Below are 26,795 nucleotides of genomic sequence, written 5' to 3' on the forward strand. Positions count from 1 at the left end.
AAATGAAACAAAACCCTGGAAAAACCTTTCAATTGCACGCAACCGGGGTTAGAGGTTCAGTCCACCAGCACAGATAAGGGGAGCATCTAGCCCCGAAGCAGCACTGAGTCTGGCCCTCCCACCTTGCTCCCTGACTCTTTCAGGCAGCCAGGCCAGGTTTCAGCTAAGGACAAACCCCAGAAAGACCAGGGAAGTCTCTCTGGAGGGCCAAGGTGGGAAGGACACTTCTCAAAATACAAATACGTTTAATACGGAAGGAACCAGGACGGTTCTGGGGGTGTTCACATGCCCCAATCTCCCCACCTTCTCCTCAGCTCAGGGCCTAGGCTCACAGAGGCTGGCAAGCAGAGTCTCCACACCTGACTTCCACCCCCCACCCCACCCCAAAGAAAATCTGGAAGTGTGCCCCACAGGTGGCTCTCCAGGGCCTCCTGCAGGGGGCTGGTTCCGTGGCAGGGCCTAGGCAGGGCCTGGTCTCAGCTGGCTCCTGCCCGAGCCATGAGGTCTTCCAAAGCATCGTCCTGGTCGTTGTTGTGTAATAACAGAACTTCCTTAATGTCTTTCAGTTCAAAGCCCATTTCCTTAAATTTGCTCATAAGCTGAAGAAACTCCATCATCTAAGGGAAAGAAAAGAATATAGATCAAAGTGGTGGTGCAGCCACACAGCACAGCTAAAGGCAGGCATATTTGTGCAGGGGCTGCCTGGGGGAGTCTGCACCCTCTCCCGGAGCCATGCTCAGCCCCAACTCTTGCTGACCTGCGTCTGGGTCCCACCACCCATATCCACACGCCCACCACGGCAGGATACTGAGCCCAGAACAGAGACAAAGGCATTAGCAACCTTCCTAGTTACCCCAAACCATGGCCTCCTTAGACCGGGTCACTTTCTCCTTCCCTTCCCTGGGGTCCTAGTCAGTCTTCAACCTAACGCTCCATCGAAGCCAAAAAGACCCAAATTAGCCAAACAACTGTTTGGACACTTGGAAGATTCGGTGCTTCTACTGCCTTTGCCCACAGACATTGGGAAGGGGATATGTGGGATCAGGGGGGGCCCGGGACAGATTACTTTGTGCTTCCTTTCTAGAGATTTCCTATAAAGCACGAATGTTCCCACCTTTTCCTCTGAACACTGATGCATTTCCAGAGCCTCTTCCACTAAAAGAGGATCGAAGCCCTTCTCACAGAGTTGTCCGTGTGCAAAGAGATAGTCGAGAATCTACGAAAAGAAACGAGGTCTGAGCACCTTCTGCCACTCCTGTCTTTGCTGTCCAAGAGTCTCACAGACCAGCAAGTAAAACAACTCCCCTCCCCACCCCAGATAGTAAATCCTGGCTGGGACTTGATTTTGTGCCTTGAGCTGTGTCCACTACAGAACCCCGGTGCCTGTCTGCTTTATTGACCGGTACACCTTTCCGAGTAGCCATTCTCCACAGGAGTCCCTGCTACAGCTCACTTCTATCTCCCAGAACATCAGCTCCACAGCCTGGGCAGGGTATTTCCCTAAGAAACAGCCCAACTTAGAAAATGCCACCAAGGTTTAGGGCCACAGTGCCCTCTTTTGGAACTCCCCAGGCAACTAAGACAGGTTTAACATTTCTGGAAGGAGACATCTGACCACACCTCAAGCTTAGTGTGCCCTCTCAGGAGAAACAGAAATGGGGGCAGATAACCCAGGCTTTCCCTCGGCGTAGCTCCCAGAGTAGTCCCAAAGCAGAAGCCCTGCTGCTGAGGCCGCTGATTTCTCCAATAAAGCATGTAAGTCGCCCCCACCCCACCCCACCCCCAAACTCAGGAAATGACGCTGGGGCCATGAGTCTGAGGGGCTCTAGGCTAGAAGAAGACACTAACCCAGCTCCAAAGGTCAAGGAGCCTCTCTCCTACCTGAACCCCCCTCTACTCCCCTGCTGGCCAACCACTCACCTGCTCGATATTTTCTCCTTTCTTCTTCATGGCTCTCAAGACACACTCATATGAGTAGCCCATGTTGACCACTGTCTCCACACAATGCCGCTCACTGGGGGACAGCGTCTGCAGTTCAGAATAGGCCTGGGGCCCGCTGGGATTATTGGGCACTTGTGACACTGAGAAATTAGGAGGTGTGACCTGGTGATAGAGAAACAAGAGTATTGAAGCAAGAAGAAAGAAGACCTGGCCCCCGGAAGACCTGTCACTGAGGGGGTCCAATCCGGGGGCTTGCCATTTCTCCTACTAATCAAACCCCCAATCAGTCTGGAAGAAAGGGCCAGGCCACTGGCCAGGCATCCTGAGCAGAAAGAGAGGGACAGGGAAGCAACAGAGAAAAAAGCTGGGAAAACATCCGCCCTGTTCCCACCTTGCCCGATGAGAAAGCACCATAGGAGCTGTATGTGCTTCCGTGCCCAAATGAATGCCCTGGGCTAGAATTACAGAAAGTTCTGAGACTGCCCACTGGACTGACGCCCAAGCAAGCTGCCATGATCTCTCTCCAGTGCTCCATTTATCCCTCTCCTAGGCCACTGCAGCTCCGAGTCTTGAAGGGAGTATTCACTCAAAACCTTCCACTCTGGAGCTGACTCTCCCAACAATATCCTTTCTTCGATCACTGGGGAGAAACTGAGTGATGCTGCCACACATAGCTAGCTCAGGACCCACAACTTTGAGGATAGTCTACCTTTGCCCGCGGCCTCACTGTGTTCCGTTCCAGCTATTACTGCCATCCTAGAGAGCCGGGACTGAAGGATTACTAGCCAGGCCAGCTGGGGCCCTGCCTCTACTGCACTGGCTACAGGCAGTCTGCTCCCTGCTACCAGCCCTTACTAACCCCAGTCTGATTGGTGGACAGATTCCCATGATTTAACTTCCCACCACTTTTGATAATGAATCAGGCCTAAGGCATGAAATCAGCTCACTCCCGAGCCAAAGGATCCAGCCACATGGGAACAAGGTCACAAGCTGTCTTACAGCTTGGCCCAGTTCCCAAGAACCAAGGAAAATATTTCAACAGAATTTCCTTTATTTCCTTTTTTTAGGGGGATGGGTGGTTAGGAGGCAGGGAGCCTGCTGTCCCAGAAGCATGTGCAAAATTACATAGCTGTAACCACTAAGTCAGCTACGGGTCTCACAGTCCATCTATTCTACTTAACCATCTCACCCACAGCCCAGTCATTAAGTTACAGGAGTCATGACAAGGCAGAGACTGGATCATATCTACCTGGCACTTTAGCAGGGGAAGCCTGTCTCTTCCCCCCTTTCTCCATGGCATACTACTTGGGTTCAGAAACGCCTGGTGGCGCAGGTGGTTGAGCACAGTGCTGTGAAGCTGTCCGCAGCCTCTGCAGCACCGGTTTGATCCAGCCAGCCGGCAAGGGTCTCACAGGATGGAGCAGACCTCTCCTGTCTCGCCCGCTACTCCCCTCAGCAGTGTATTTCGTCAGTCTGCCTGTTCTGTTCTCTTCTATGTCTGTGGTGAATACTCTCACCCTCCCGCACATCTGGCCTGTACCTGGGTCTTGTATAAATAAATCAATCTTAAAAAAAAAAACAACAGCCATATAGCATTTTTGTGAGGCCCTAGGAGTTTGTTAGCACAATGCATTTCTGAATCCCCATGGCCTGGCACTTACAGGGTTCTGACAAACAGTTGAATACATGGAGGTCTATCAAGACTCTAAAAGGGGGTTTAACACAGCAAAAACCCCACTTAAGGAATAAAGCAATTTAAACTGTTATTTCAAGGTCAAAGAAAAAGGAAAAAGTAGTGGCAATATAGTTCAAAGACATTCAAAAATATGGAAAGCTAAAGGAGCCATGGTAAGTGTCAGAAGCAACTTAGTTACGAGAAAAGGCAGGAACAGGAGAGTCGGTTCATCTCAAGATGCCTCCCAGGCATGCAGTACTGCTCAGACAAGACCCAGCACAAAGTCAGTGACCATAATAACACCCTCAGGTAAAAATTCCCCTCCCCGCCCCATCCACACCTACACCAGCCACCAGAGGACTAAACAGTACAGCAGCGTGAGCTGTAAAAACCAAGCTGGAACACATGAATTACCTTCCTTAGCCCTCAGGAGAAACCAATAGCCCTAAGAGCTTCACATGTTGCCAATTAGCACAGCCCTCACTTCCCCCCAACTAACCTTCAACCTATAGTGAAGCTTAATAATCAGCAAGGAGGGAGCCTCCCGGGTGGCTCAGCGGTTGAGTGCTGGGTTGTGAAGCTGCCCGCGGCCTCTGCGGCGCCGGTTCAATCCCCGGCTGCTCCCTGGCCACCAGAGGTGGGTCCCTAATCAGCAAGGAGGGGCCTCCCTGGTGGCGCAGCGGTTGAGCCCACCGGTTCAATCCCCGGCCACCAGAGGAGGGTCCTGCATGGCGCGCAGACCTCTCCTGCCGCCCGCCACTCCCCTCAGCAGTGTACCGCGGTCCTTCTGCCTGCTCTGCTCCCCGCTCTGGTGAATTCTCTCACCCTCCCATGCTTCTGACTGTACCCAGTGCATGTATAAACAAATAAATTAAAAACATGCCTCTATTTAAAAAAAAAAAAAAATCAGCAAGGATGGGTCTCCCTGGTGGCACAAGGGTTAAGGCACAACCTATGAAGCAATCCACAGCCACCACAGCACAAGTTCGATTCCTGGCCAGGGAGGTACCCACATGGCACAGCAGACCTCTCCTGTCTCTCCGGCACCCCTCAGCAGTATATTTCAGTCCATCTGCCTGTTCTGCTCCCCACTCTGTCTCTGGTGAATTCCCCCCCCCCACAACTCTGGCCTGTACCCCAGCTCTTGTATGTATAAATAAATCAATCTTTAAAAAAAAATAATCAGCAAGGATACCTCAACACAGATATCGCACCTTTTGATATTTGTTTATAGGGTTGCTCAAAATGGGAAAAATCAAAGTCACCAACATAAGATACCGAATCAAAAGAGACTAGATAAAAGCAACTGAAAATTTAAAATACGATAAAAATATTTAAAAGGTGGTGAGACTGAAAAAGGGGGTGAAGCAGCAGCAGGAGGGTAGGGTGGGGAGTCGGGCAGGAGGAATTTAGAAAGATTTTCCCCTTCTTTGACAAAGTATTTATAAGCTGAAAGCAGTACAGCTGAAATTGTAACCAAAGGAGGCATTATGTTTCCAGAAAAATCTCAAGGAAAGCACTGTTAGCAACAGTAGTAGTGGTAGCTGTTAGATTAGGCTCTAAAGGAAAGGGTAAAGAGATTGCACCAGTTAGTGTGCAAATTGGAAGATAAAGTTCTCCCAGAATATGCAGGCACCAAAGTAGTTCCAGAAACAAGAATTACTTCTTAGAGAGGTTGACATCCTTGGAAAGTATATGGACTGAAATCACAACTGAATTAGCATCAAGTGAAGCTGCCCCTTCCACTCAAGTTCGGAAATTCAGAAATCTTTCATCATATAAATAATTTCCTTTTTTGTAATATATGCTATTCAAACTTAAAAAAATACATGAGGTGATGTACTAATAAAGGCTATATCCCAGAAAGTAAAACACAGGCAAATTAAGAACAGCCAGGGGGTGGGGGAAGCATCCAGTTTACATGAATTCCAGAAAAAGAACACAGAAAAGTATCCAAGAAATATTTAAAAAAAAAAAAAAAAAAAAAAGGTTTTAAAGACTGAGCAAGCTCTTAGTTTGGAAAGGATCCAGAAGGACCTAGAATGATGAACAAACCAGGCCCATCATTGGTAATTTTTAAATCTCAGAAATAATGAAGCAATCACAAAATCTTTGGGGGAGGGGGGTGGTAACGATTCAGAATGGCATTAGAATGCTAGAAAGTTTAGAACTAGTGGAGCTTAGAGAATGCTAGTGGAACTTTAGAAGGAGCAATGTCTTGAAAATTCTGAAAGGAAAATGACAGCTAAGACTCTAAATCCAGCAAAACCAATATTTACCTATGAGGGAGGATAAAATTAAGACATTTTGGATATTAAAGGTCTAAGTTAATCAACTTAGTTTGGGAAAATTGGCAATTACGCCTTTGATAGCATATCTGAAGCATGTGGACAAAATTAGTCATACTATGACTATATCCAATCATAGTAATATGAACAGCAACAATTTACCCAAAATGTGTGATGTAAGAATAATGGACGAGGTGTAGGAGGAGGGGTATTATAAGAGTTAAAGCCTCAACTACTGTAATAAGATTAAACTGATAAATTTAGAAAAAGCAAATATAAGCATTTTATTTAGAAATACACAGATAACGCAGCAGAAATTGCTTAAAGAGTTAAGGTGCCTGACTACAGGAAGCAAAACTGGAGTTGAGGAAAGATAAGCAGGGAGCTGTTTTTCAGTATAAGCCCTTTAAATGCTACTTGACTGCATTAAAATGTTCTTGCTTGTATTACTTTATGAAAATTTACTTTTAGAATTTAGAGATGGAGAAGGCCTATGTAAATATTAAAGCAAGGACAACATAAATGATTAACAGATCCAAACATCTAATAGCTAAGAGATTCTGTATGTCAAAAATTACTTTAAAAGCAAACTGACACTACTCTTAATGCTTACTGGCCACAGAAAATTTAGAACTCAGGAATGCAAGGGAAAAGGCAGAAATATTTTGAATCAACTGTGAGAGTAAGGATTAAATCCAGACCTGGGGAAAGAGAACCCAATGGCATGCGCTTCATTAACCATTGAGCAGAACAAGGTCCCTTGAAGAGCTGAGAGGCAGTGGGAACACACTCTCAGTAAGGTTAGGTCTCTGCTGGACTCACAAAGAACAGATCACAAAACCGTTCTTCTGAAAATGATCCCATGGATTTCTCAATTTCGAAGATTAACTTATATAAACAAAATCAAAATCAGAAAAATAAAACCCAAACTCTGGGCCTAAAATAGTCAACAAAGAACAATTTTCAGGACACCTCCCCTGAGAATTCCTATGTGAAATGTTCACCACCACAGCCCTCAGGACACCCTGCCCCAAGTCACTATCAGGGGGTCACTGTGGGCCGCACAGAACCTAAGAGGCCAAGATGGAAACCAGGCTCTGGCCCCTACTTTCCATCCTAAAACACGTCCTTAAAAGAACACCAGAACTCCGGCTATTGGTATCTGCCTATGGAAGTCAGCAAATTTCCCAGCTGGCAAAAGTCAAACTCCACAATCAGGTGGGTCAAGGAACGGGGGGTGTGCGGTATTCTGGTCTGAGAAAGACCTGCTGTGAGCTCACGGGGTCTGGTCTCCAAGTTACCCTAACTAGTAATGGGTGGGGGTGGGAATGGGGGGATGTTGCCTGAGGACCCCTAATACTTCCTAGAGAGGTTATAATTTCTTTAAAGCATACAGTGAGTCGTGAAGAGGAGAGTCCCCAACAAGTGACCACAGGAGGAATTGCACTGAAGCCAATTTCTAGGAGACAAGTCTAGAACAGTATGCACGTTGAGTTCATCTGGACCAAGGTCCGTGAAGTTTACAGGCAGCGGCAGCTGACAATGGAAGCACTCACATTTCATTTACCAAGAACGATATGGCTTATCCCTAAGGCAAGCCAACACTCACCTTTCTACCAGCTAACGGAAGACTTGTTATGCTCTCTGACAGATATCCCACCAACACAATCAGTCTCCTTTCGGGTTCTAAATAGTCTCTTGATATGGCTGCCATTTAACAAAATCTGTAAACTAGAGCAAAAGGTTCTGTGACTTCTGTAATTTCTATTGTAGAATGCCATGATGTAGTCTGTGCTGCTGAGACAACCACATCAAGAGCTAGTCTCTACTCTTGACAAATAAACGAACCTCACTGTATCTACAATTTTGTGTGACAAAATCTAAGATCTTTTTCATGAAGACACAAGTTGCAACTTTTCTAACTATTTTTCAACTCTGAGTTCCAACCCCTCCCTCTCCCTGGAGAAAACGCCCAATTCTTGTGAGGGAGGAAAAAAGGAATTCTAAAACTGCAAATTTAAAAATGACACATTTCGGGCCTCCCCGGTGGCGCAGCGGTTGAGCGCTGGGTTGCGAAGCTACCTGCGGCCTCTGCGGCGCTGGTTCGATCCCCGGCTGCTCCCCGGCCACCTGAGGAGGGTCCCACGTGGTGTGCAGACCTCTCCTGCCGCCCGCTGCTCCCCTCAGCAGTGTACTTCGGTCCTTCTGCCTGCTCTGCTCCCTGCTCTGGCTCTGGTGAATTCTCTCACCCTCCCGCGCTTCTGACTGTACCCAGTGCATGTATAAACCAAACAAACAAACAAATAATAAATAAATAAGACATGCCTCTAGAAAATTAAAAAAAAAAAAAAAAAAACACTGTTAAAAAAAAAAAAAGACACATTTCTACCTTTTGCTGAGAATCCCAATACAAATTATCTCCCAGTTATTAAGGCACTGCCCAATCTAAAACATTAACCCCAGGTCAGCTAAACCATGGTACACAAAAGAATCACACTTCAGGGCCACAGTGAGAATGAGCAAGGGAGACATAGAAGATATAAGGAAGAACAAGAAGCAACCTTAAAAGGGGAAAATAGGAGCAAGTATTAACCAAGTGAAGTGGAAAAACTAAAAACCCCTGTCCTCAGGAAAATAAACCAGAACCACTGGGTTGTCAGAAAAGTCATGACACATTTTTGCAACAGATGGCACTAGTTCATTTTTGGAAGTACTAAAGTCATTCACATCTGTGTCATAGCTGGTCACTTGACAGTTGACAGTTTTAGCTTCATTCTAAAAATAAACTGAGCAATTTGGTTGAATTTTGGAGATTTTACAAGTTGAAGATGGAAGACCAAACTCTCCATTTTGGCCGTATTTTACTGCTTTACTTCCATAAAGGAAAGAACGTGCATCAAGCTTGTGAAAGTTGTATAAAGTTTACCGTTACAATGCTCTCTAAGAATGCCAGTGCCAACAATTGCTCAAAAATTCCATGCTCGTGATTTTGATCTCAACGACACTCGGTCAGGGAGGCCCACCAAGGCTGATGACAAAATAAAGGCAGTGACTGAGTCAACCCCACGAAAGTTACACAAGAGCCTGCAGGAACACTGACCGTCCATCATTCAAGCATTCACAACCACCTGAAAAGGCTGGGATACGTAAGCAAGCTCGATTATTGGGTTCCTCATGCGCTCACAGAGGTTCATTTGATGCATATAAACATCTGCAATATGCTCATTAAATGTGAGGAAAACGATCCTTTCTTGCAGTGACTGATAACTGGGGATGAGAAGTGAATTGTTCAAAATAATGTGGTGTGCAGATGGTCTTGGTTCCAACCTGATGGTTCGCCTCAAACAACATGGAAAGCAGACACTCATCAGAGGAAGGTAATGCTCTCAGTGCGGTGAGATTTTAAAGGTGCTGTGTTTTTCGAGGTCCTACCAAGGAACCAAACAATTTGAATGTGTACTGTCACCAACTGAACAGTTTGAACGAATCCATCATCCAGAAAGGTCCAGGGCTTGTTAATTATAAAGGCGTTGCGTTCCATCACGATAAGGCAAGACCACACACACAAGTTTGATCACCCGGTCAAAAATTATTGGAGCGTGGACAGGATGTGTTGCTACATCCACCATATTCGCCTGACCTTGTGCCATCAGACTTCCACTTATTTCACTCTCTTCAAAATGCCCTGCATGGGGCCTCCCCGGTGGCGCAGCGGTTGAGCACTGGGTTGCGAAGCTGCCCGCGGCCTCTGCAGCACTGGTTTGATCCCCAGCCGCCGGGTGAGGGTCCCACATGGCGCGCAGACCTCTCCTGCCGCCCGCTGCTCCCTTCAGCAATGTACTTCGTCACTCTGCCTGTTCTACTCTCCGCTCTGACTCTGGTGAGTTCTCTCACCCTCCCGTGTCTCTGACTGTACCCAGTGCTTGTATCAATAAGTAAATAAATCTTAAAAAAAAAAAAAAAAAATCACTATTAAAAAAAAAAAAAAAAAAAAAAACGCCCTGCATAGCATTACATTCAATTCAGTTGAGGCTGTAAATCAGCACCCTGTTCAGTTTTTCGCCAGTGAAAACAGTCCTTCTATGAACGAGGAACAATGAAGCTCACTGAAAGATGGCAAAAGGTTATCGAACAAAATGGGCAACATATCATTGATTGATCTTTGTTCTTTATATAAATAAATGACCTTTGAAAAACATGGGGGGAAAAGGTCCTGACTTTTCCAACAACCCAATACATATACTACTAGTGAAGCAAGGTCAATTTGACCATGCCTGATTTGAAATTTGAAGCTAATTTAGGGGGATTTAAAAGGCTTACCGTAGTAGGACCTGTATTTGGAGGTGATGATTCTTCTGTGCATACAGACAAGACAGAGAGGGAAGGCATCTGGGAGATCAGATCAGAAGGGGGCAGGGTTGGCACCTCTGTGCCACTGTCCAAGTTCAAAGCTGAAAGTCCAAGAGTATGATGCCCATTGAGCTCACTGGCACTGCTTTGGGTGGAAGGCTTTAGGGAATTCTGGAACGTGCCATTGCGGAGGCAGGATGTGCTATGGAAAGTGCTCGCCAGCTTGGCTGTCTTCTCACTGCTGTCATCAGAGTCAAGTTTGGGGAAGGACAGGGATTTGATATTGCTTACTGCAGGGATGGGGGGGAGGGACACTTTGGAAGACAGCGACATCTTTTCACAGTTACCCAACTGTGGTAAAGTTATAAAACCATTGGGTTTGTGAAGAGGCTTGAAATCTAGGGTTGCTCGCTCCAGGGATGCCAAGACCTCCTCATCCTGTAACACAGACCCAGAGCCACCTCTGGGCAAGTTATTGTCCAGTAACTGAGCCATAATGGGTCCAGTGGTTCCTACAAGAATATTTCTCAGTTCCTCCTTCTCATCAATAGTTTTTAATTCCAGATTATCAAATGGGTCTTCTTCACACTCAAAGTCAGCAGGATTAAAATCTGCCTTTGTGTGGGGTGGGCTGAGAACTTTCTGTTTGGTGGCACTGCTGCTGACCCGAGTTGGGGTGAGGATGCTGTTGTGCTGTAAGCTGGCAAGGATGGGGTTAATAGGAGGTGGCATTGTGGCGGTACTGTGAGTCTTGGAGAAGCTCATTTTGCTGTCACCCTCGGGGCCACTCTTAGAATTCACTTTAGCTTCTGCTTCCTCAGCCCTGCGTTCTGCTTCCCGCTGGGCTTCTTGAATTTTCTTAATATCTTCAGCCCACTCAATGGTTTTCTTTTCCAAGGAGAAATCATACTGCAAAGATATAGCAGAAAAGGGAGGTATGAGTCCAAGTGGCTGCCTTTCCCCACCTACCTCACTCGATGCTGGCACAAGAAAACTGGGCAAGGCAGCATTAAAGTGACCACATTTGATTTAGCTTTAATCTTCCTCTAAATACTCCCCCAAAATATCACAAGCCTCTTTGGGACAGCAACAAGGCTTTATAAAGACCCTCTTAGGGTCTCCATCATCTAGCACAAAGCTCTAAACAGACAACAGTTCCTAACATTTAAGGAGTACTAGTAAGGTGCCTTTTGTGAGTCTAAGGCACTTTTTATGTATTAAGTCTCTAGATTTTCAACAACCCTTTAAAGTAGGTGCTTTTGTTATCCTCACTTTACAAGGGCTATTATACTCAAGGTCATAAAGCTGGTAAGTGATAGAACCTGAATTTGAACCCAGGTAGCACGACTATGGGATTCATTTCATAGTTCTTTTACAATACCTAAAAAAAATATATCAATTTACAAAAATTTCACTTACACATTTGAAAAGATACCCCCTATTACATAAAATTCACCTAAGACAGGAGATTTTAGCATTCACCCTAAAGCACCAAAGCTACACAACATCTGTATGTACTGTGCAAGGCTGGAGACACAGGTGGAGTTTAAAAAGGGTGGAAACGAGATGACAGAGGCTTACCAAATGTTTAGAGTAGGAGAAACACAATCAAGTGCCTCTGGTCATCCCCAAAGCTTATCAGCGTCAAACAACACAAGAGAAGCCTAAAAATGCACACAATGAAGTTCATTTATATATCAAGCCAGCCTCTGGGTTCCAGAAAAAGCTCTGGGGTTCACGGTACTCCTTTCTATCATTAATGGGAACAGTGAGAAACAGCACTGGGCTACTAACTGTGGAGGAAATCCCATTTTGCATTTGGTTTCCTCGCAAAAAAACAGGCTGTAATCAACTTCCCACTGCCTATAAACACAGGTTTCTGAAGTTTTACTCTCAAGGACAACTGGAAGTTAGAAAAATAAATAAGACTTTATTAAGCTTTGGGTTTTTAATTACCAAAGCAAAGCAGAATACTGGAACATTTAAAAAAAAAAAAAAAGGCAGAAACAGTCAAAAAATTGTGTGCTAAATGTACAGTAATAAATAACAGCATCTAACATTTATGGAGCACCAATAACCAAAGTAAGCGTTATATATGCATTATTTTATTTCATCCTTATAACAACTATAGGGCCAGGACAGGCAACAGTGCAGGTTTTCTGATCCAGCAGACCGGGTAAAGGAGGAGTCAGAGTCCTCAGTGGCCTTTTGCAGGCTTTTATTGGGGTTTACCAGGCATATGGCAAGCAGGGATGCTGGGGGGCCAGGAGGCTGGCAGGCCTCCCAGCCCCCAGCAAGTCCTCACTCTATCTGGGCTCTCTGGCGTTCTCTCTGCTTCTCTGCTCTTTGCTTCTCTCTCGGCTTCTGCTGCTGCTGGCGTCCCCGTGACGCCGCCCTTAAAAAGCCCAGTCTCAGCCCAGGTGAATCCCATCTACCTAGGTCCACACCCTATTCCAGGTGCCCGCCATCAGGCATGCATTCAGGACCACAAGGATCCATCATCTATCCTGATGGCGGGAGGGCAGAAAAGCCTGACATTTTTCCTTACCCTACAACAACATTTAAAAGTTACCCCCATTTACAGATGAAGAGGAAATGAAGGCTTGGAGAGATTAAGAAATCTGTGTAAGATCACGTAGCTATTACATGTCAATTCCAGTCTATGAATGAGTGACACCAATTTCTCCTCTAGAAACACCCTCCAATACCATGGCCACCACCACCATAATCAACGTTTTTTGGGCCCTGAGTGAAAGTGTTATATATGGCTGGCTCGCTTTGATGAGTTTTTAGCAGAAAAGTTGAGCTTTACCACCATGCATAGACAAATGTGACGAAATTAAATGAAGCTTCAGGCTATCTGTCTAGGACTCTAGGTCTGAGTCATCTCTGGATAGGGAGGGAACCAGCACCAACACCACAGGCCCAATCCCCTATGGAGACCCCAGGCAAAGCTTAAGAAAGCGATGTGCAATTAGAGAACAAAATGACTTCAACTGTCCCACAAAGAAATGGCACTCAGAGCCTTGATCGCCTCTTGTTATGAGTGAGTGCTATGAATATAGTGCTTCACACTGATCAAATAAACAGAAAATTCCCAGCAAAGCCTAAAACAGCATCAATTTGCGATTCTAAACAAGTTTTCTGAATGAAACAATGAATCAGTGAATGCTGTGAAAGAAAGATGCAGCTGTTTTTAATCATACTGCTAACAGGATCCTGCACATAAAGAAACATTTGTTGTCACCAATTAAGAACAGTCACCAGGCAAACAGAACAAGATCAAACTTCATAAGGGAAATCTGTATCTCTTCTGGCCCATTAATGTCTCTACAAAAGAATCAATAATAAAAAATATATTGTAGTCAACGTCATTAGGAATCAGGAAATTGCACAACAAAACCACAAAAAAAACCACTGCATACCCACACAGATGACCCTTGAACACCACAGGTCTGAACTGTTTGAAAGCACTTACAGGCAATTTTTTTTTTTTCCTATCCACTAGTTAGCATTCAGGGGTTCAACCAAGTTCAGAAGTTGGTTGGTTGAATTCAAGGATGTGGACCTGCATATAAGGAGGGCTAACTAATAATGGGATTTTCAACACAGCAGGGGTCATCCCTACATTGTTCAAGGGTTGACTAAATCATCAAAAAGATAGTTAACAAAAGTTGGCAAGGATGTGGAACCTTCATGCAGCACAGATTGGGCTGTAAGATGGCCCAGTCACACTGGAAAACAGTCTAGCAATTCCTCAAAGGATTAAACATAGTTACCATATGACAGAGCAATTCTACTCCTTATTTTATATACAAGAAAACTGATATCATATTCCACATAAAACCTGTATACAAATGTTCACAGTAGCATTATTCATAATACTCAGTACTTACTGGAACCCACCCCCATTTGGAAACTACCAAAATGTCCACCAACTGATGAATAAACAAATTGTGGTATATCAATACAATGGGATATTATTCCATCATAAAAAATGAAGTACTAATCATCCACACAACATGGATAAACCTTGAAAACATTACTCTAAGTGAAATAATGCAGTCATAAAAGACTATATATTAAATTATTCCATTTATATGGTGTGTCCAGAATAGATAAATCCATAGAAGCAGAAAACAGATTTAGTGGATGCCGGAGGCCAGGGAGAGGGGAAACTGGGTTTCTTTTGGAGGTGATGAAGATGCTATGGAATTAGATAGATATGATGGTTATAGACAATTCTGTGAATATACCCACTAAATATACAACCTAAAAGAGTGATTTTATATGAATCATATCTCAATAAAGTGGTTATTAGAAAAATGTTCCATATGGACAACAGTGAGGTCTGAGCCTTTCAAGTAATGTGAAATAGGGATTTATCATCTCATTTTATACTCTAAGTGGGTCCCTGAGATACTCAGCCTAAGGGAATTCCTATTATCAGCTTTAATAATAAATGAAATGAATAGTGTTTACTGCACACAACTGTACCCCGCCCCCCACTGAGAACTGAGGTTCTCCCACTAAGATTACTCATTGTATACAGACTGGAAGATAAAACAAAGACTATTTTTTAGAGTAGCATGGTAATCCTTAGTGAATCTCCCAGAAACAAAACTTCTCTGCCAGAAAGTTCTATTTAAACACCTTAAGTCACAGGAAGAAGTGCCTGAGTAGTGTGCTTTTCTGATTTTTTTATGTAACTCCTCTAAGCCATAAGCTCCTTAGAAACAGCATTTAAGGCATTATCCTTAGCTCTAGCGGAGCACTGCTCAAAAGCAGGCATTCAATAAATGTGTACTGAAGAAAGGAAGTCACATAACAGGGTGACTTGCTGCCTTCAAGATGTAATTCTTGAGAGACAGTACCGGGCCTTGCAGATTTGTTCTGTCTTCTTCCTGGTCCAAAGCCTCTCCCAAAACCATGCTCCTCAGTCAGGCCAAGAATCATCCTTGCTTGACCCCTCTTTGTACTTATTGGAGCCAGAGGTACTGGAGCAGTGCTCTATGTCACGCGCCTAGCACTGTTCAATCCAGGTGTCAGTTGGGACAGAAAGAATGACCTAGAATCCCAAAACAAACTGGGACCCAATGATCAATACAAGCTCTACTCAGTGAATGTAGATTACAGCAAACTGAAGAAAGAAGATTCAGACTGCTAAATGAAATATTTCACCATAGAGATACTTAAAATGGTCTTCCAGAAGTCATGCACAATTTTCAATTTAACCAGAAAATATTCCCCTCTTAAATGCATGTAGTCATGTTGGTGTATTATGTTAGGGTTCATACTGATTAATAAATACTGAAATTGGGAGGTTAGGGGGAGAAGTAATTCTATACATTTATAGAGAACTGAGCTTTAAAGATGAGTGGGTTGAGAAAGAAGCTATTGAGGAGATGGCATTCAAGTAGTCCAGAAGAATAAAGGGATTTTTTAATAGGCAGTTTTTAGCACTATAAGAGAAGAATATTCCAAGTGGAGATAATAGAAAAAGCATGGTATAGACAGGTAACATATACATTATGTTCAACAAACTGCTAGTAACCTAGTTTGGTGGGAATATAGAGATGATGATGAGCTTAGTGCTTTGCCATGACCTTCTGTCTAGTCTTGATTCAACAGTTTTGGTGAATCACTAAGTATTGTTACCATGGATGTGGCAATTAAAACTTTAAGATTATTCTAGAAACTATGGAAAATCGAAAGAAAATGCTGTAAGCAAAGGGGCTACTGCAATAGCTCAGGTAAAAAAAATAAGGTAAGGATAAATTGAATGGCAAAGGTGAGACATGGCAGAAAGAAAATTATTACCTAACTTGAGTGACTGAGAAAATGAGGAAAGAGAGAAAGAAGTGAATAAGCAAACCAGATGGCAATGGGGATTTGTTTTGGATAAAGCACAGAATCCCAGGAATATATAATCTAACAGATTATATAAAATCAGTACTAGATAGAAAACACATATAAATATGGGGGGGCAGAGACACGGGAACATAAAGACACAGAGTGAGCCAAGCAGTATCTAGAGATAAGAAATACTGACAGAAAATATTTTAAAAAGAAATACTGACAGATATCAAAATTTTTTTTCTATTTAACTATACATCAAATTCTTACTCTTTAAATTTTTAAATACACTAAACTTTAACTAAAAATCACCACTTACCTGTACTTCTCTGACAACCTGCAAACAATCAGGCAAGGAGAAGCCAATAGGTAGACCAACTTTAGCTGGTGTTTTGAATTTGTCTCCTATCTTAAATGGGACATCATCAAGGTAACTGAAAGTCCCTACAATCAAAAATAAAGTAGAAAATATCAGCAAAGAACTTTATTACTTTGTTTTGCTTTAATCTTATGCCCAGTAGATACACATTAATTTATGCTATCCTAAGACAGAGTTCCTTTCCTGACTGCTTACCTTCTCCTGATCCTACATCTCTAGGAGGAAATTCTACTTGATCTTATTAGGGTTTAATTTCAATTAAATTTTAAACATAAAATCAAAATACCTAAGTACTCACAGACCTAAAAGGCCTCCCCAACACCTTTTTGCCCTCAACTCCTATCACTTTCTGACTAAACTCACTAAATCAGTGATTCTGTTTCTCAACCAAGATTGTGGTCAAGCCCACCTCAAAAATTCTATACCTGGGGCCACTATGGTGGTGCAAGGAGTTAAGATGCAACCTATGAAGCTATCCGCAGCCACTGCAGCACAAGTTCAATCCCCAGGGAGCTACCCACATGGTGCAGCAGACCTTTCTTGACTTGCCCGCTACTCCCCTCAGCAGTGTATTTCAGTCAATCCGCCTGTTCTGCTCCCCACTCTGCCTCTGGTGAATCCTCTCACCCCGCCGCACCTCTGGCCTGTACCCCAGTTCTTGTATGCATAAATAAATAAATCTTTAAAAAAAATTCTATATCTGGGCCTCCCCTGGTGGCGCAGCGGTTGAGCGCTGGGCTGCAAAGCTGCCCGCAGCCTCTGCAGCGCCGGTTCGATCCCCGCCCCCGGAGAGGGTCCCACATGGCGTGACAGACCTCTCCTGCCGCGCCCGCTGCTCCCCTCAGCAGTGTATTTCGTCAGTCTGCCTGTTCTGTTCCCCGCTTTGGCTCTGGTGAATTCTCTCACCCTCCAGCGCTTCTGACTGTACCCAGTGCTTGTATAAATAAATAAAGAAATCTTTAAAAAAAAAAAAAAAAATTCTATATCTGGCTGCTCCCTCTATCAAGAACATTTTTCCTTCAAATAATCCCATCACATTTATTTTTTTAATTTTTATTTATTTATGCATACAAGAGCTGGGGTACAGGCCAGAGGTGTGGGGGGGGGGTGAGAGGATTCACCAGAGACAGAGTGGGGAAGAGAACAGGCAGACTGACGGAAGTACACTGCTGAGGGGAGCAGCGGGCGAGTCAGGAGAGGTCTGCTGCACCTTGTGTGTCACCTCCCTGGCTGGCTGGGGATCAAACTTTTGCTGCAGTGGCTGCAGACAGCTTCACGGGTTGCGTCTTTAACCCCCATCATATTTCTTTACAACTTCATCAAGTCTGTGCTGAAGTCACTTTCTCAATGAAGCTTACACCTTGACCAATCTATTTAAAATTACTACCCCCTTCAAAACAGTTAATTCATGTTACCATCTGTTTTCCCCCATAGCACTGATTACCTTCTAACATATTCTATAATTCACCTATTAATTACATTTACTGACTGTCTTGCCCAACAGACTGTAAGTTCCTTGTGGGCAAATATTTATTTTATGCTCTGATGTAGTCTCAAAACCTACAGCATTGCCTGGCACATGATCAGAGCTTAATAAATACTGCTTAAGTGATGACAGAATCTCCATAAAAGAACCCCTTGATTAGGATTTCTCTACTTTAGAATCAAACATTTTTTAATTAGTACAACTAATACTCTAGATTTTTTTAGACTACATTCTGGAGCCAACACTCAAGTAGTACTGTATTCACAAAAAAAAAAAAAAAAAACGCAAGCCAGGCGAGACCTTGGCAATAGGATTATCAGGAGACAAGTTACACACAACTGAACTACTTAAGGGTTCTCTGCCTATCATAACTGAACAATGAAGAAATCATCATCATCAGTTTATAGAGGCAAACAAAATGAGATGCCTACTGGTTGTAACTTTCACTGGCCATGACTCCAAACTGGACCATGGTTTCTTTTTTGGATCAGGTTTATTTCATGGTCAATGAAACACAGTTAATAAAAGTGAATTTTGCTTTTTGAATATTAGCAGCTACTAAAATAGGCTTACTCTGATCCTCAGACTACTGTTAATGTTTTTGAGTGCTCATGGGCAGAGTAAGGCAATTACACTATTTCCATGAAGAGAACTCTCCCTTTCTGTAGATTTCAAGACTTATCAAAATCTAGATTTATTTGTGATTTTGCCATCATTCCCATTTCCTGAGGCAAGCACTGTTCTCCACACTCGAAAATCTCCATGAGGACTCCTCTGCTCCCACTCTTGAAATGAGGCTTCTCTTTTCCCTATTAACTTCTGGACAGAATTGAAACATTTTAAGTACCTTTCAATTAGCAAATTAAATCTACAACTGAGTTCAATTTAATAATTTTCCTGATAACCATAATTAACATTAACATAATTATTTCCACATTAGCCATACCTTTAATATGCACTATTTTCTCAGCTGGCAATGCCTGATTTGCCTGATATACTATTTCTAATCCTTCAAGAATGAGTTTAAGAATGACTCCCTTGTCATACCACTGCCATGGGACTTACCACTTGTACTGTCAATAGTTTGTTTCTTCCTACTTCCATCCCCCTAGAGAGTCTGAGCAAGAATTGCCTTAATAAGGAATAACTGTTTCTTATCTACCTCCCCCAAATTCAGCAGAATGTCTGGCAGATGAGATTTGTTCAAAAGTGAAGAATAACGAACACATGGTCTTATACTTCTTTTAACTCTCACTCCCCCACACTAATTCACATCAATAATTACAACTGATAAAATACAAAGCTAATCATGAAAATGATTTAACAGAGCACTCCTGCAAGATGTAAACACATTTCTAATATTCTAGACAGAATCACAAAAATGTACCAGATACCAAAAAAAAAAAAAAAAAAAGTATCAGGTAACCAACACAGATTGCCAACAAAACTGCTGGTTACAACATAAAAACCTTCGGGCACTTACAAAATACTTCATAAAAATTAAAAGCAAGGTTATTTTAAATTAAAAAATAAAATGTATCTGTCTTCCACAAAAACAGATTCTCAAATGTTAATGAAAGATTCTAACATTAGCTGGTACCATCACAAATTAAAAGCAAAGCTAAAATTAGCATTTTCTAAGAAGCATTGAAGGATTTGCAGTCACAACCACAAAATTCTTGTTTAAAAAAATTTTAGGTTTTCATTCAAAGTAGGACCATTAATTATAATACACACTTATTTAAAAAATACTTTCTACTTATAAGCAGATAATACCAAATGTAAGAAAACCTACTCACTTTAAAACTATTTTAGAATACAGGCCTCCCTCCCTGGTGGTGCAACCAGTTAGGACGCAACCTATGAAGCTGTTTGCAGCCTCTGTGATATAAGTTCGATCCCCGGCCAGGGAGCTGCCCACATGGAGCAGCAGACCTCTCCTGACTCGCCCGCTGCTCCCCTCAGCAGTGTACTTCGGTCAGTCTGCCTGTTCTGCTCCCCACTCCATCTCTGGTGAATCTTCTTTTTTTTTTTTTTTTTTTTTTTTAAGATTTATTTTTATTTTATTTTATTTATTTATACAAGCACTGGGTACAGTCAGAAGCACGGGAGGGTGAGAGAATTCGCCAGAGCCAGAGCGGGGAGCAGAGCAGGCAGAAGGACCGAAGTACACTGCTGAGGGGAGCAGCGGGCGGCAGGAGAGGTCTGCGCGCCATGTGGGACCCTCCTCCGGTGGCGGGGGAGCAGCCGGGGATTGGGGATCGAACCGGCGCTGCAGAGGCCGCGGGCAGCCTCGCAACCCAGCGCTCAACCGCTGCGCCACGGGGGAGGCCCTCTGGTGAATCTTCTTACCCCCCACACCTCTGGCCTGTGCCCCAGCTCTTGCGTACATAAATAAATAAATCTTTAAAAAAAAAAAACTATTTTAGAATACTAAAATTCTCTCAAATAACTATTTCCACCATTAACTTGTAGCTAGGAAATGGAGAGGGGGGAAGTATCTACAAAAAAGGTACTGTTCTTCAGATATATGAGCTGAATAAGAATACCAAGAAAGGTATTGTGGTTTCCTGCCAACCATTCAGTCAGGCAACTATGACAATGTTGTGAATACTAAAGACTTCTGTTCTAAATATGGAACTGGGACCTGGCTTAGAGACAACAGTATCAGGTAGATCATCTCTAAACAACTGTTTTGTCCCCTTCATTAGCACCGACTACACATATCTGCTTTTAAAAGCCATTTCATTTTACTAATAAAGTCAAATGCCAAGGTGATTTAGCACATCCCCTAACCTTCTTAGTTCTTTAAACTATGTTTCCCTTCTTAGTTCGGGAAATGAGCAGCTGAATAATTACTGGGAGGAGGTACTAGGAATAAAGGACTAAAAAGTACAGAGATGGCAACAGCAAAAAAACTTATAAAGGACAGAGACTATCATTATAAGGAGAGTTAATGACGCTGCCAGGAGTCTATTTTGCAAATATAATTATGCCTTCAAAAATACTCATTTTTGGGCCTCCCCTGGTGGCGCAGCGGTTGAGCACTGGGCTGTGAAGCTGCCTGCAGCCTCTGCAGCGCCGGTTTGATCCCCGGCCACCAGCGAGGGTCCCACATTGCGCGGCAGACCTCTCCTGTCACTTGCTGCTCCCCTCAGCAGTGTATTTCGTCACTCTCCCTGTTCTAGTCCCTGCTCTGGCTCTGGTGAATTCTCTTACCCTCCCATGCTTCTGACTGTACCCAGTGCTTGTATAAATAAATAAATCTTTAAAAAAAAAATTATTAAAAAAATAAAATAAAATAAAATAAAAAATACTCATTTTTATCTAATAGTGAAATATTTGAAGACATTGACCTCTCGGTTCTCTACACATTTTATTTTTTAAATAGAGTCAATGAGAACAAAGAGAATTAAGCAGTGTAGCTAACAACTGTTTGGTTCAATTCAAATACTTTTTAATTTCAGTCTTAATTACTGAAAATATTTCACCTTCCTAAATTCAATTTAAAAAAAAAAGAAAGTAAGTGCATCTCTGACAACTGTGGTTGTTCCTTGAAGTCAGACTGTGCACATCCCTTTATGGTATGCCATGGTGGAAGAGGCTGGGATGAACGTGTAATGACTCAATAAATTATGGGAAGGCTTCATTCTGTTTTTTCCTTCTAAACTGCTGATATGCTTATGATTTTATGCTTATGCTTATGCATATGCTTATGCCTGTTTTTCTGAAAAAAGGGGACAATTCCCAAAGAAGAGAAAGATTCCTACCAAAGGATAGCAACTGCATTGTGCTTACTGCTTATTCAGGTTTGTTTTAATTCAGGTTTTAACGTGAATTCAAATTAAGGCTGCAAACTGAAATTTCTGAAAAAGAATAGCACAGATAAAACTTTTAAGTGAAAAACTCTAATTCTGGGCCTCCCTGGAGGGGCAGGGGTTAAGACGCAACCTATGAGGCCATCCGCAGCCACTGCAGCACAAGTTCTATCCCCGGCCAGAAAGCTACTCCCATGGCGCAGCAGACCTCTCCTGACTCACTCGCTGCTCCCCTCAGCAGTGTATATCAGTCGATCCAACTGTTCTGTTCCCCACTCTGTCTCTAGTGAATCTTCTCATCCCCCAACACCTGTGTACCCCAGTTCTTATATGCATAAAGAATGTACCCCAGTTCTTATATGCATAAATAAATCTTTAAAAAATAAAATAAAATCCTTAGGTCAAGTAACACTTGCAACATTAAGTAAACAGACATACACTAATATATAGCTATATGGATATCTCATAAAAGAAATGTGAAGAAATCACAACAAAACAAGACTGACTACAAAAATCAGTTTTTTAGTACCCAACATCTGGCAAAAATAAGGCACACAAGCAAGATGTAATCCATCATCAGAGAGGAATCAGTACTCAAACTCAAACCAAAGGATAGCCAACATACCAGAATTTTCAGAAAACTTTAAAATAACTATAATAAGTGTATATTAAAGGATCTACTGAAAGGTAAGGATGTGTGAACAGATGGGAATTTCAACAGAGATGGAAAAAAAGAAAAATGGAACTACTAGAAATGAAAAATGCAGTATCAGAAAAAAAAAATTTTTTGATACTTCCCAAACCAAACTATGCTAATCAGAAGACAAGACTAGATCAGAGTCAGACAACTTGAAGTTAGGTCAAAAGAAACTAACCAAATTGAAACACAAAGAGAAAAAAGTGGAAAACAAATAATATAGCATCTTAAGAGATCTCTGGAATATCAGTCTAACACATATGAATTAAGAACAGGATAACAGAGTGGGGCAGAATAAGACAAGAGAGAAGTGATAACGGCTGGGAATTTTCCGTAAGTGGTAAACATCAACCCACAGAAATATCAGTAACTCCAAAGTGGATACCAAAAAAAAAAAAAAAAAAAGATCATGCCAAAGCACATCATAGTCAAAATACTGAAAACAGAAGATGAAGAGAAAATTGTGAAAAGTGAGGAGGGATGAAATAGGTGGCATATTACATACAGGAAAATGCTGATAAAATGATGGTCAACTTCTCTACATTACACTATAAAGCATTAACAGATCAACTATTAAAACATCTAAAATAAAACACCTTTTTCTATTACTTGGCAGAAAAAGTATTTCAGTTTCTTAGTAGAAATTAAACCAAAGGCAAAATGAACCTCTTTAAAGGTTAAATGAATGCTCACAAGTGGAGTAGCTTGGCTTGTCAAAGAAGGGTGTTTAGTTTTACTAAATCCTATTACTAAAAAAAAGTTTTAAGTAGAAGAAAAAATTTTAAGACAAATACATTTTAAATAAAATTATAAGGTAAATAAAATTTTAAATATTTAAAGAAAAAAAAAACATTAAAATGTTCTATTAGGCCTCCCTGGTGGCCTAGGGGTTGTTTCAGCTCTACCACCATTAAGGCCGACATTGGACCCCCAGCCAGGGAGCTAACCCACCTATGGCACAACAGACCTCTCCTGTCTTACCCACTGCTCCCCTCGCAATGTATTTCAGTAAATCTGCCTGTTCTGCTCCCCACTCTATCTCTGGTGAATCTGCTCACCCCTCACACCTCTGGCCTACACCCCAGTTCTTCTACACATAAATACATCTTTAAAAAAAAAAGTTCTATTATACTTATTTTTTCCTAGAGTTTCAAAGCATTTTTTCAGTTATTATAAAGAGTAATGAGTTTACTTGTTGAAACATTTTTTTAAGTCCTTTAAAGGCCTCCCTGGTGGCCTAGGGGTTACATCTCAGCACTATCACTGAGACCACCATCCACGGCAGCCTGAGTTGGCAGCCTGAATTCCATCCCCATCAGGGAGCTATCCCACATGCGGCACAGCAGACCTCTCCTGTCTCGCCCGCTGCTCCCCTCAGCAGGGTATTTCAGTAGATCTGCCTGTTCTGCTTCCTACTCTGTCTCTGGTGAATCCTCTTATCCCCCGCACCTCTGGCCTATACTCCAGTTCTTCTATGCAAAAATAAATAAAATCTTTAAAAAAAAAAATCATTTCTGAAAAATAAACTTTTTCTTAGATGAAACAAATGGAAAATGAGTTAACTGAAAAGGACTGACCTTTTTAAAGGGACAAACTCCAAGAAAAGCCTGATTTAAACTGAGCCAAGAGTTGGCAGTATACATAGGACATTATTTTTAAACATCTTTGAAAAGTAACTTTATATCTCTTATTCTGTTAGAGATAGGTGGTCATTAATGACAGTAGTATCAATTCAACTTCAGTTGAAAAGAACGAACATGAAGGTAAATTAAATACTAATCGTAAGAGAGCACAGTATAAGACCTAGTCAGCCCAAATAATTAAATAGAAAAAGAGGCATTTTAATATCCAGTCATAAGTGTTACTTCCCTGTTCACACCCCAAATGCCCTAAAAGAATTACACACATCCCCTAATCCCAACAAACCACCTAACTTAGGGAGAAGGAATTCACAGGGTCATAAACTAGGCTGTGTCATCATATACTTCCTTGTTGACCAACAGATACAAAAACTAGGGCCTCCCTGGTGGCGCAAGGGGTTAAGACACAACCTATGAAGCTAACCACAGCCACCGCAAGCACAAGTTTGATCCCTGGCCAGGGAGCAACCCACATGGCACAGCAGACCTCTCCTGACTCGCCCACTGCTCCCCTCAGCGGTATATTTCAGTCACTCTGCTTGTTCTGTTCCCCACTCTCTCTGGTGAATCCTCTCACCCCACACCCCGCCCCCCACCCCGCACCTCTGGCCTGTACCCCAGCTCTTGTATGCATAAAAATAAAATAAATCTTTAACAAAAAAAAAAACCAAAACTAGCTAGCATCTATTATACGTATTTTTTCCTAAATTCCTAAGTATAATAGATGCTAGCCATATAAAATGACCATAGACTAGTAAGCATCAGCATAACCAGGGTGACCATTTTTGGCCTGTGCCTCTATACAAGTAGGCCAAGAAAGCAAGTCTATAAACAGATGAATAAAAATGGAGCACCCCCATAGAAAGCAGTAAGGAAAGACTATATAGCCTGAGAAGTGGAGGAAATTGTGGCCTTAGTTTCCTGGCTTTCTAGTTTCAGCCTTGAAACACCAGGGATTCACATGCATGCCTACAAGATTGCCTATTAAATATTCTCCACTTACCCCTTTCTTGTCTATTCCTTTAATTCTATAACACCAAAATATCAGATCCTGTAATCTAAAACCCCAACAAAAGCCACTGTAATTCAAGTAGAAACTTAGCAAATAGAGTTCTTTTAAAGTGAAAGAAGGCAAAAAGAGAAAATGTTTCTCTCAAACTTTACTCAGAGAAATATCTCACTTAATAAAAGTTTGCTTAGGAAGTAAAGAAATGGAAGAATTTCTAAAAATCAAATCTTAATTGTTTAGATAACATCAGTATTGTAATCTCTCTGGACTATTTAACCAGATCACATAATAACCTGGAGTCCAACTTATTTTCACTCCAATCAAAAAGGAGTTCCCAATGATTTAAGATAGAAAGCTTATCATTAAAAATAAGATTATATACTTAAATTTTTCATTTTTGCTATTTTCTCTCCTTTAGGCTTTTCCTCTATCCTTGTATCTGTTCTCTCTTGTCCCTTGAAAAAGTGATACAGAGGCAACTTGAGATCTGCCTCTCTATCATTTTAATACTTTGAAACTATAATAATCATTAAACCTCAGTTGGAGATAGCTTACCCAGAAGATCTGATGCCTGATGTGTTATATAGATTGCAAATGCCAGAGATGATAGATTTAACTCAAAAGGGATTTAACAAAACATAAGCAGTTGCATACATGGATTTGTTTTTTTTCTTTTTTGGACAATGGCAACTTAAAAGTTTAAAGCTACTGTATAAAGCACAAACAAGTTAAACCCACCCTGACTCAGCTGAGTGACACTATCAAGCAACCACTCAGATCAGAATATAGCAACACACTGCCATGCGGTCTAAATAAGCATTCTAACAATGACATGATTTTTTAAATGGAAAATCATTTTAAAAACAATGTCATCTGGATATTCCTCATGTTTTAATTCTTATCTTCAGTAAGATAAGAGGGTCTAATGTTTTAACATTTTAGGTACCTCCATTCCTCCCCAAATAGAGATAATGAATGTTAAAGGTTTAGAATTTTTCACACCAGACCTATGACCGGGCATCAAGAAAGGAAATAGCAACTACTTCAAAATACTGCTGAACAACAACAAAATGAGGCAGAGGCCCTTACCCACTAGTTTCAAATATAGTCACAACAAAGACTCTAAAGTTTAATCCATGTAAAGAAATCCCTCAATATTAATGTTATTTACAGTCCTTTGGAGTATATATGATGCATTACTGAACAACTTTTTCTTCTCAAACTGTTCATTTAAATAAACAAAAAGGAGCACTTACTTCATGCTAAGTGATTTCAAATTCAACAATCAAACCATGATATCTAATGCTCTACTTACCATGAAAATCTGCACCCAACTTCTTAGAAGCCATTTAGAACCTGAAAAAGAAACATTTCTTAGAAACAGAAACAAATAACTGAGAGGACATAAGCAAATATAAGTTATAAGAAAACAAACTACAAAAAAGAAACCGAAAGACCAAAGGTTTTGTTTTTTATTTATGCATACAAGAGCTGAGGTGTAGGCCAGAAGTGCGGCGGGTGAGAGGATTCACCAAAGACTGAGTAGGGAGCAGAACAGGCAGAGTGACTGAAATACACTGCTGAGGGGAGCAGCGGACGAAACAGGAGAGGTCTGCTATGCCATGTGGGTCAGCTCCCTGGGCAGGATCAAAGTGG

At 42.0% G+C, this 26,795-nt stretch overlaps 1 protein-coding gene across 3 annotated transcripts; it reads right to left on the reverse strand.

Annotated features, from left to right (window-relative positions):
• Window positions 1–476: 476 nt before the first annotated feature.
• On the reverse strand, window positions 477–26,488 carry UBAP1 (ubiquitin associated protein 1; the record flags this gene model as incomplete). Of its 3 annotated transcripts, XM_084239004.1 has the most annotated exons (6): window positions 477–617; window positions 1,115–1,216; window positions 1,921–2,103; window positions 10,225–11,163; window positions 16,430–16,554; window positions 26,455–26,488. In XM_084239004.1, the coding sequence occupies 6 exons, from the start codon at window positions 26,486–26,488 to the stop codon at window positions 477–479; spliced, it is 1,524 nt and encodes a 507-aa protein (XP_084095130.1). The 3 variants fall into 3 exon arrangements, with proteins under 3 accessions (XP_084095130.1, XP_084095132.1, XP_084095131.1); XM_084239006.1 differs by lacking the exon at window positions 10,225–11,163; XM_084239005.1 differs by lacking the exon at window positions 1,921–2,103.
• Window positions 26,489–26,795: the final 307 nt, after the last annotated feature.

This window comes from Talpa europaea, assembly GCF_964194135.1.
Source record: "Talpa europaea genome assembly, chromosome: 7".
Classification (NCBI taxonomy): domain Eukaryota; kingdom Metazoa; phylum Chordata; class Mammalia; order Eulipotyphla; family Talpidae; genus Talpa; species Talpa europaea.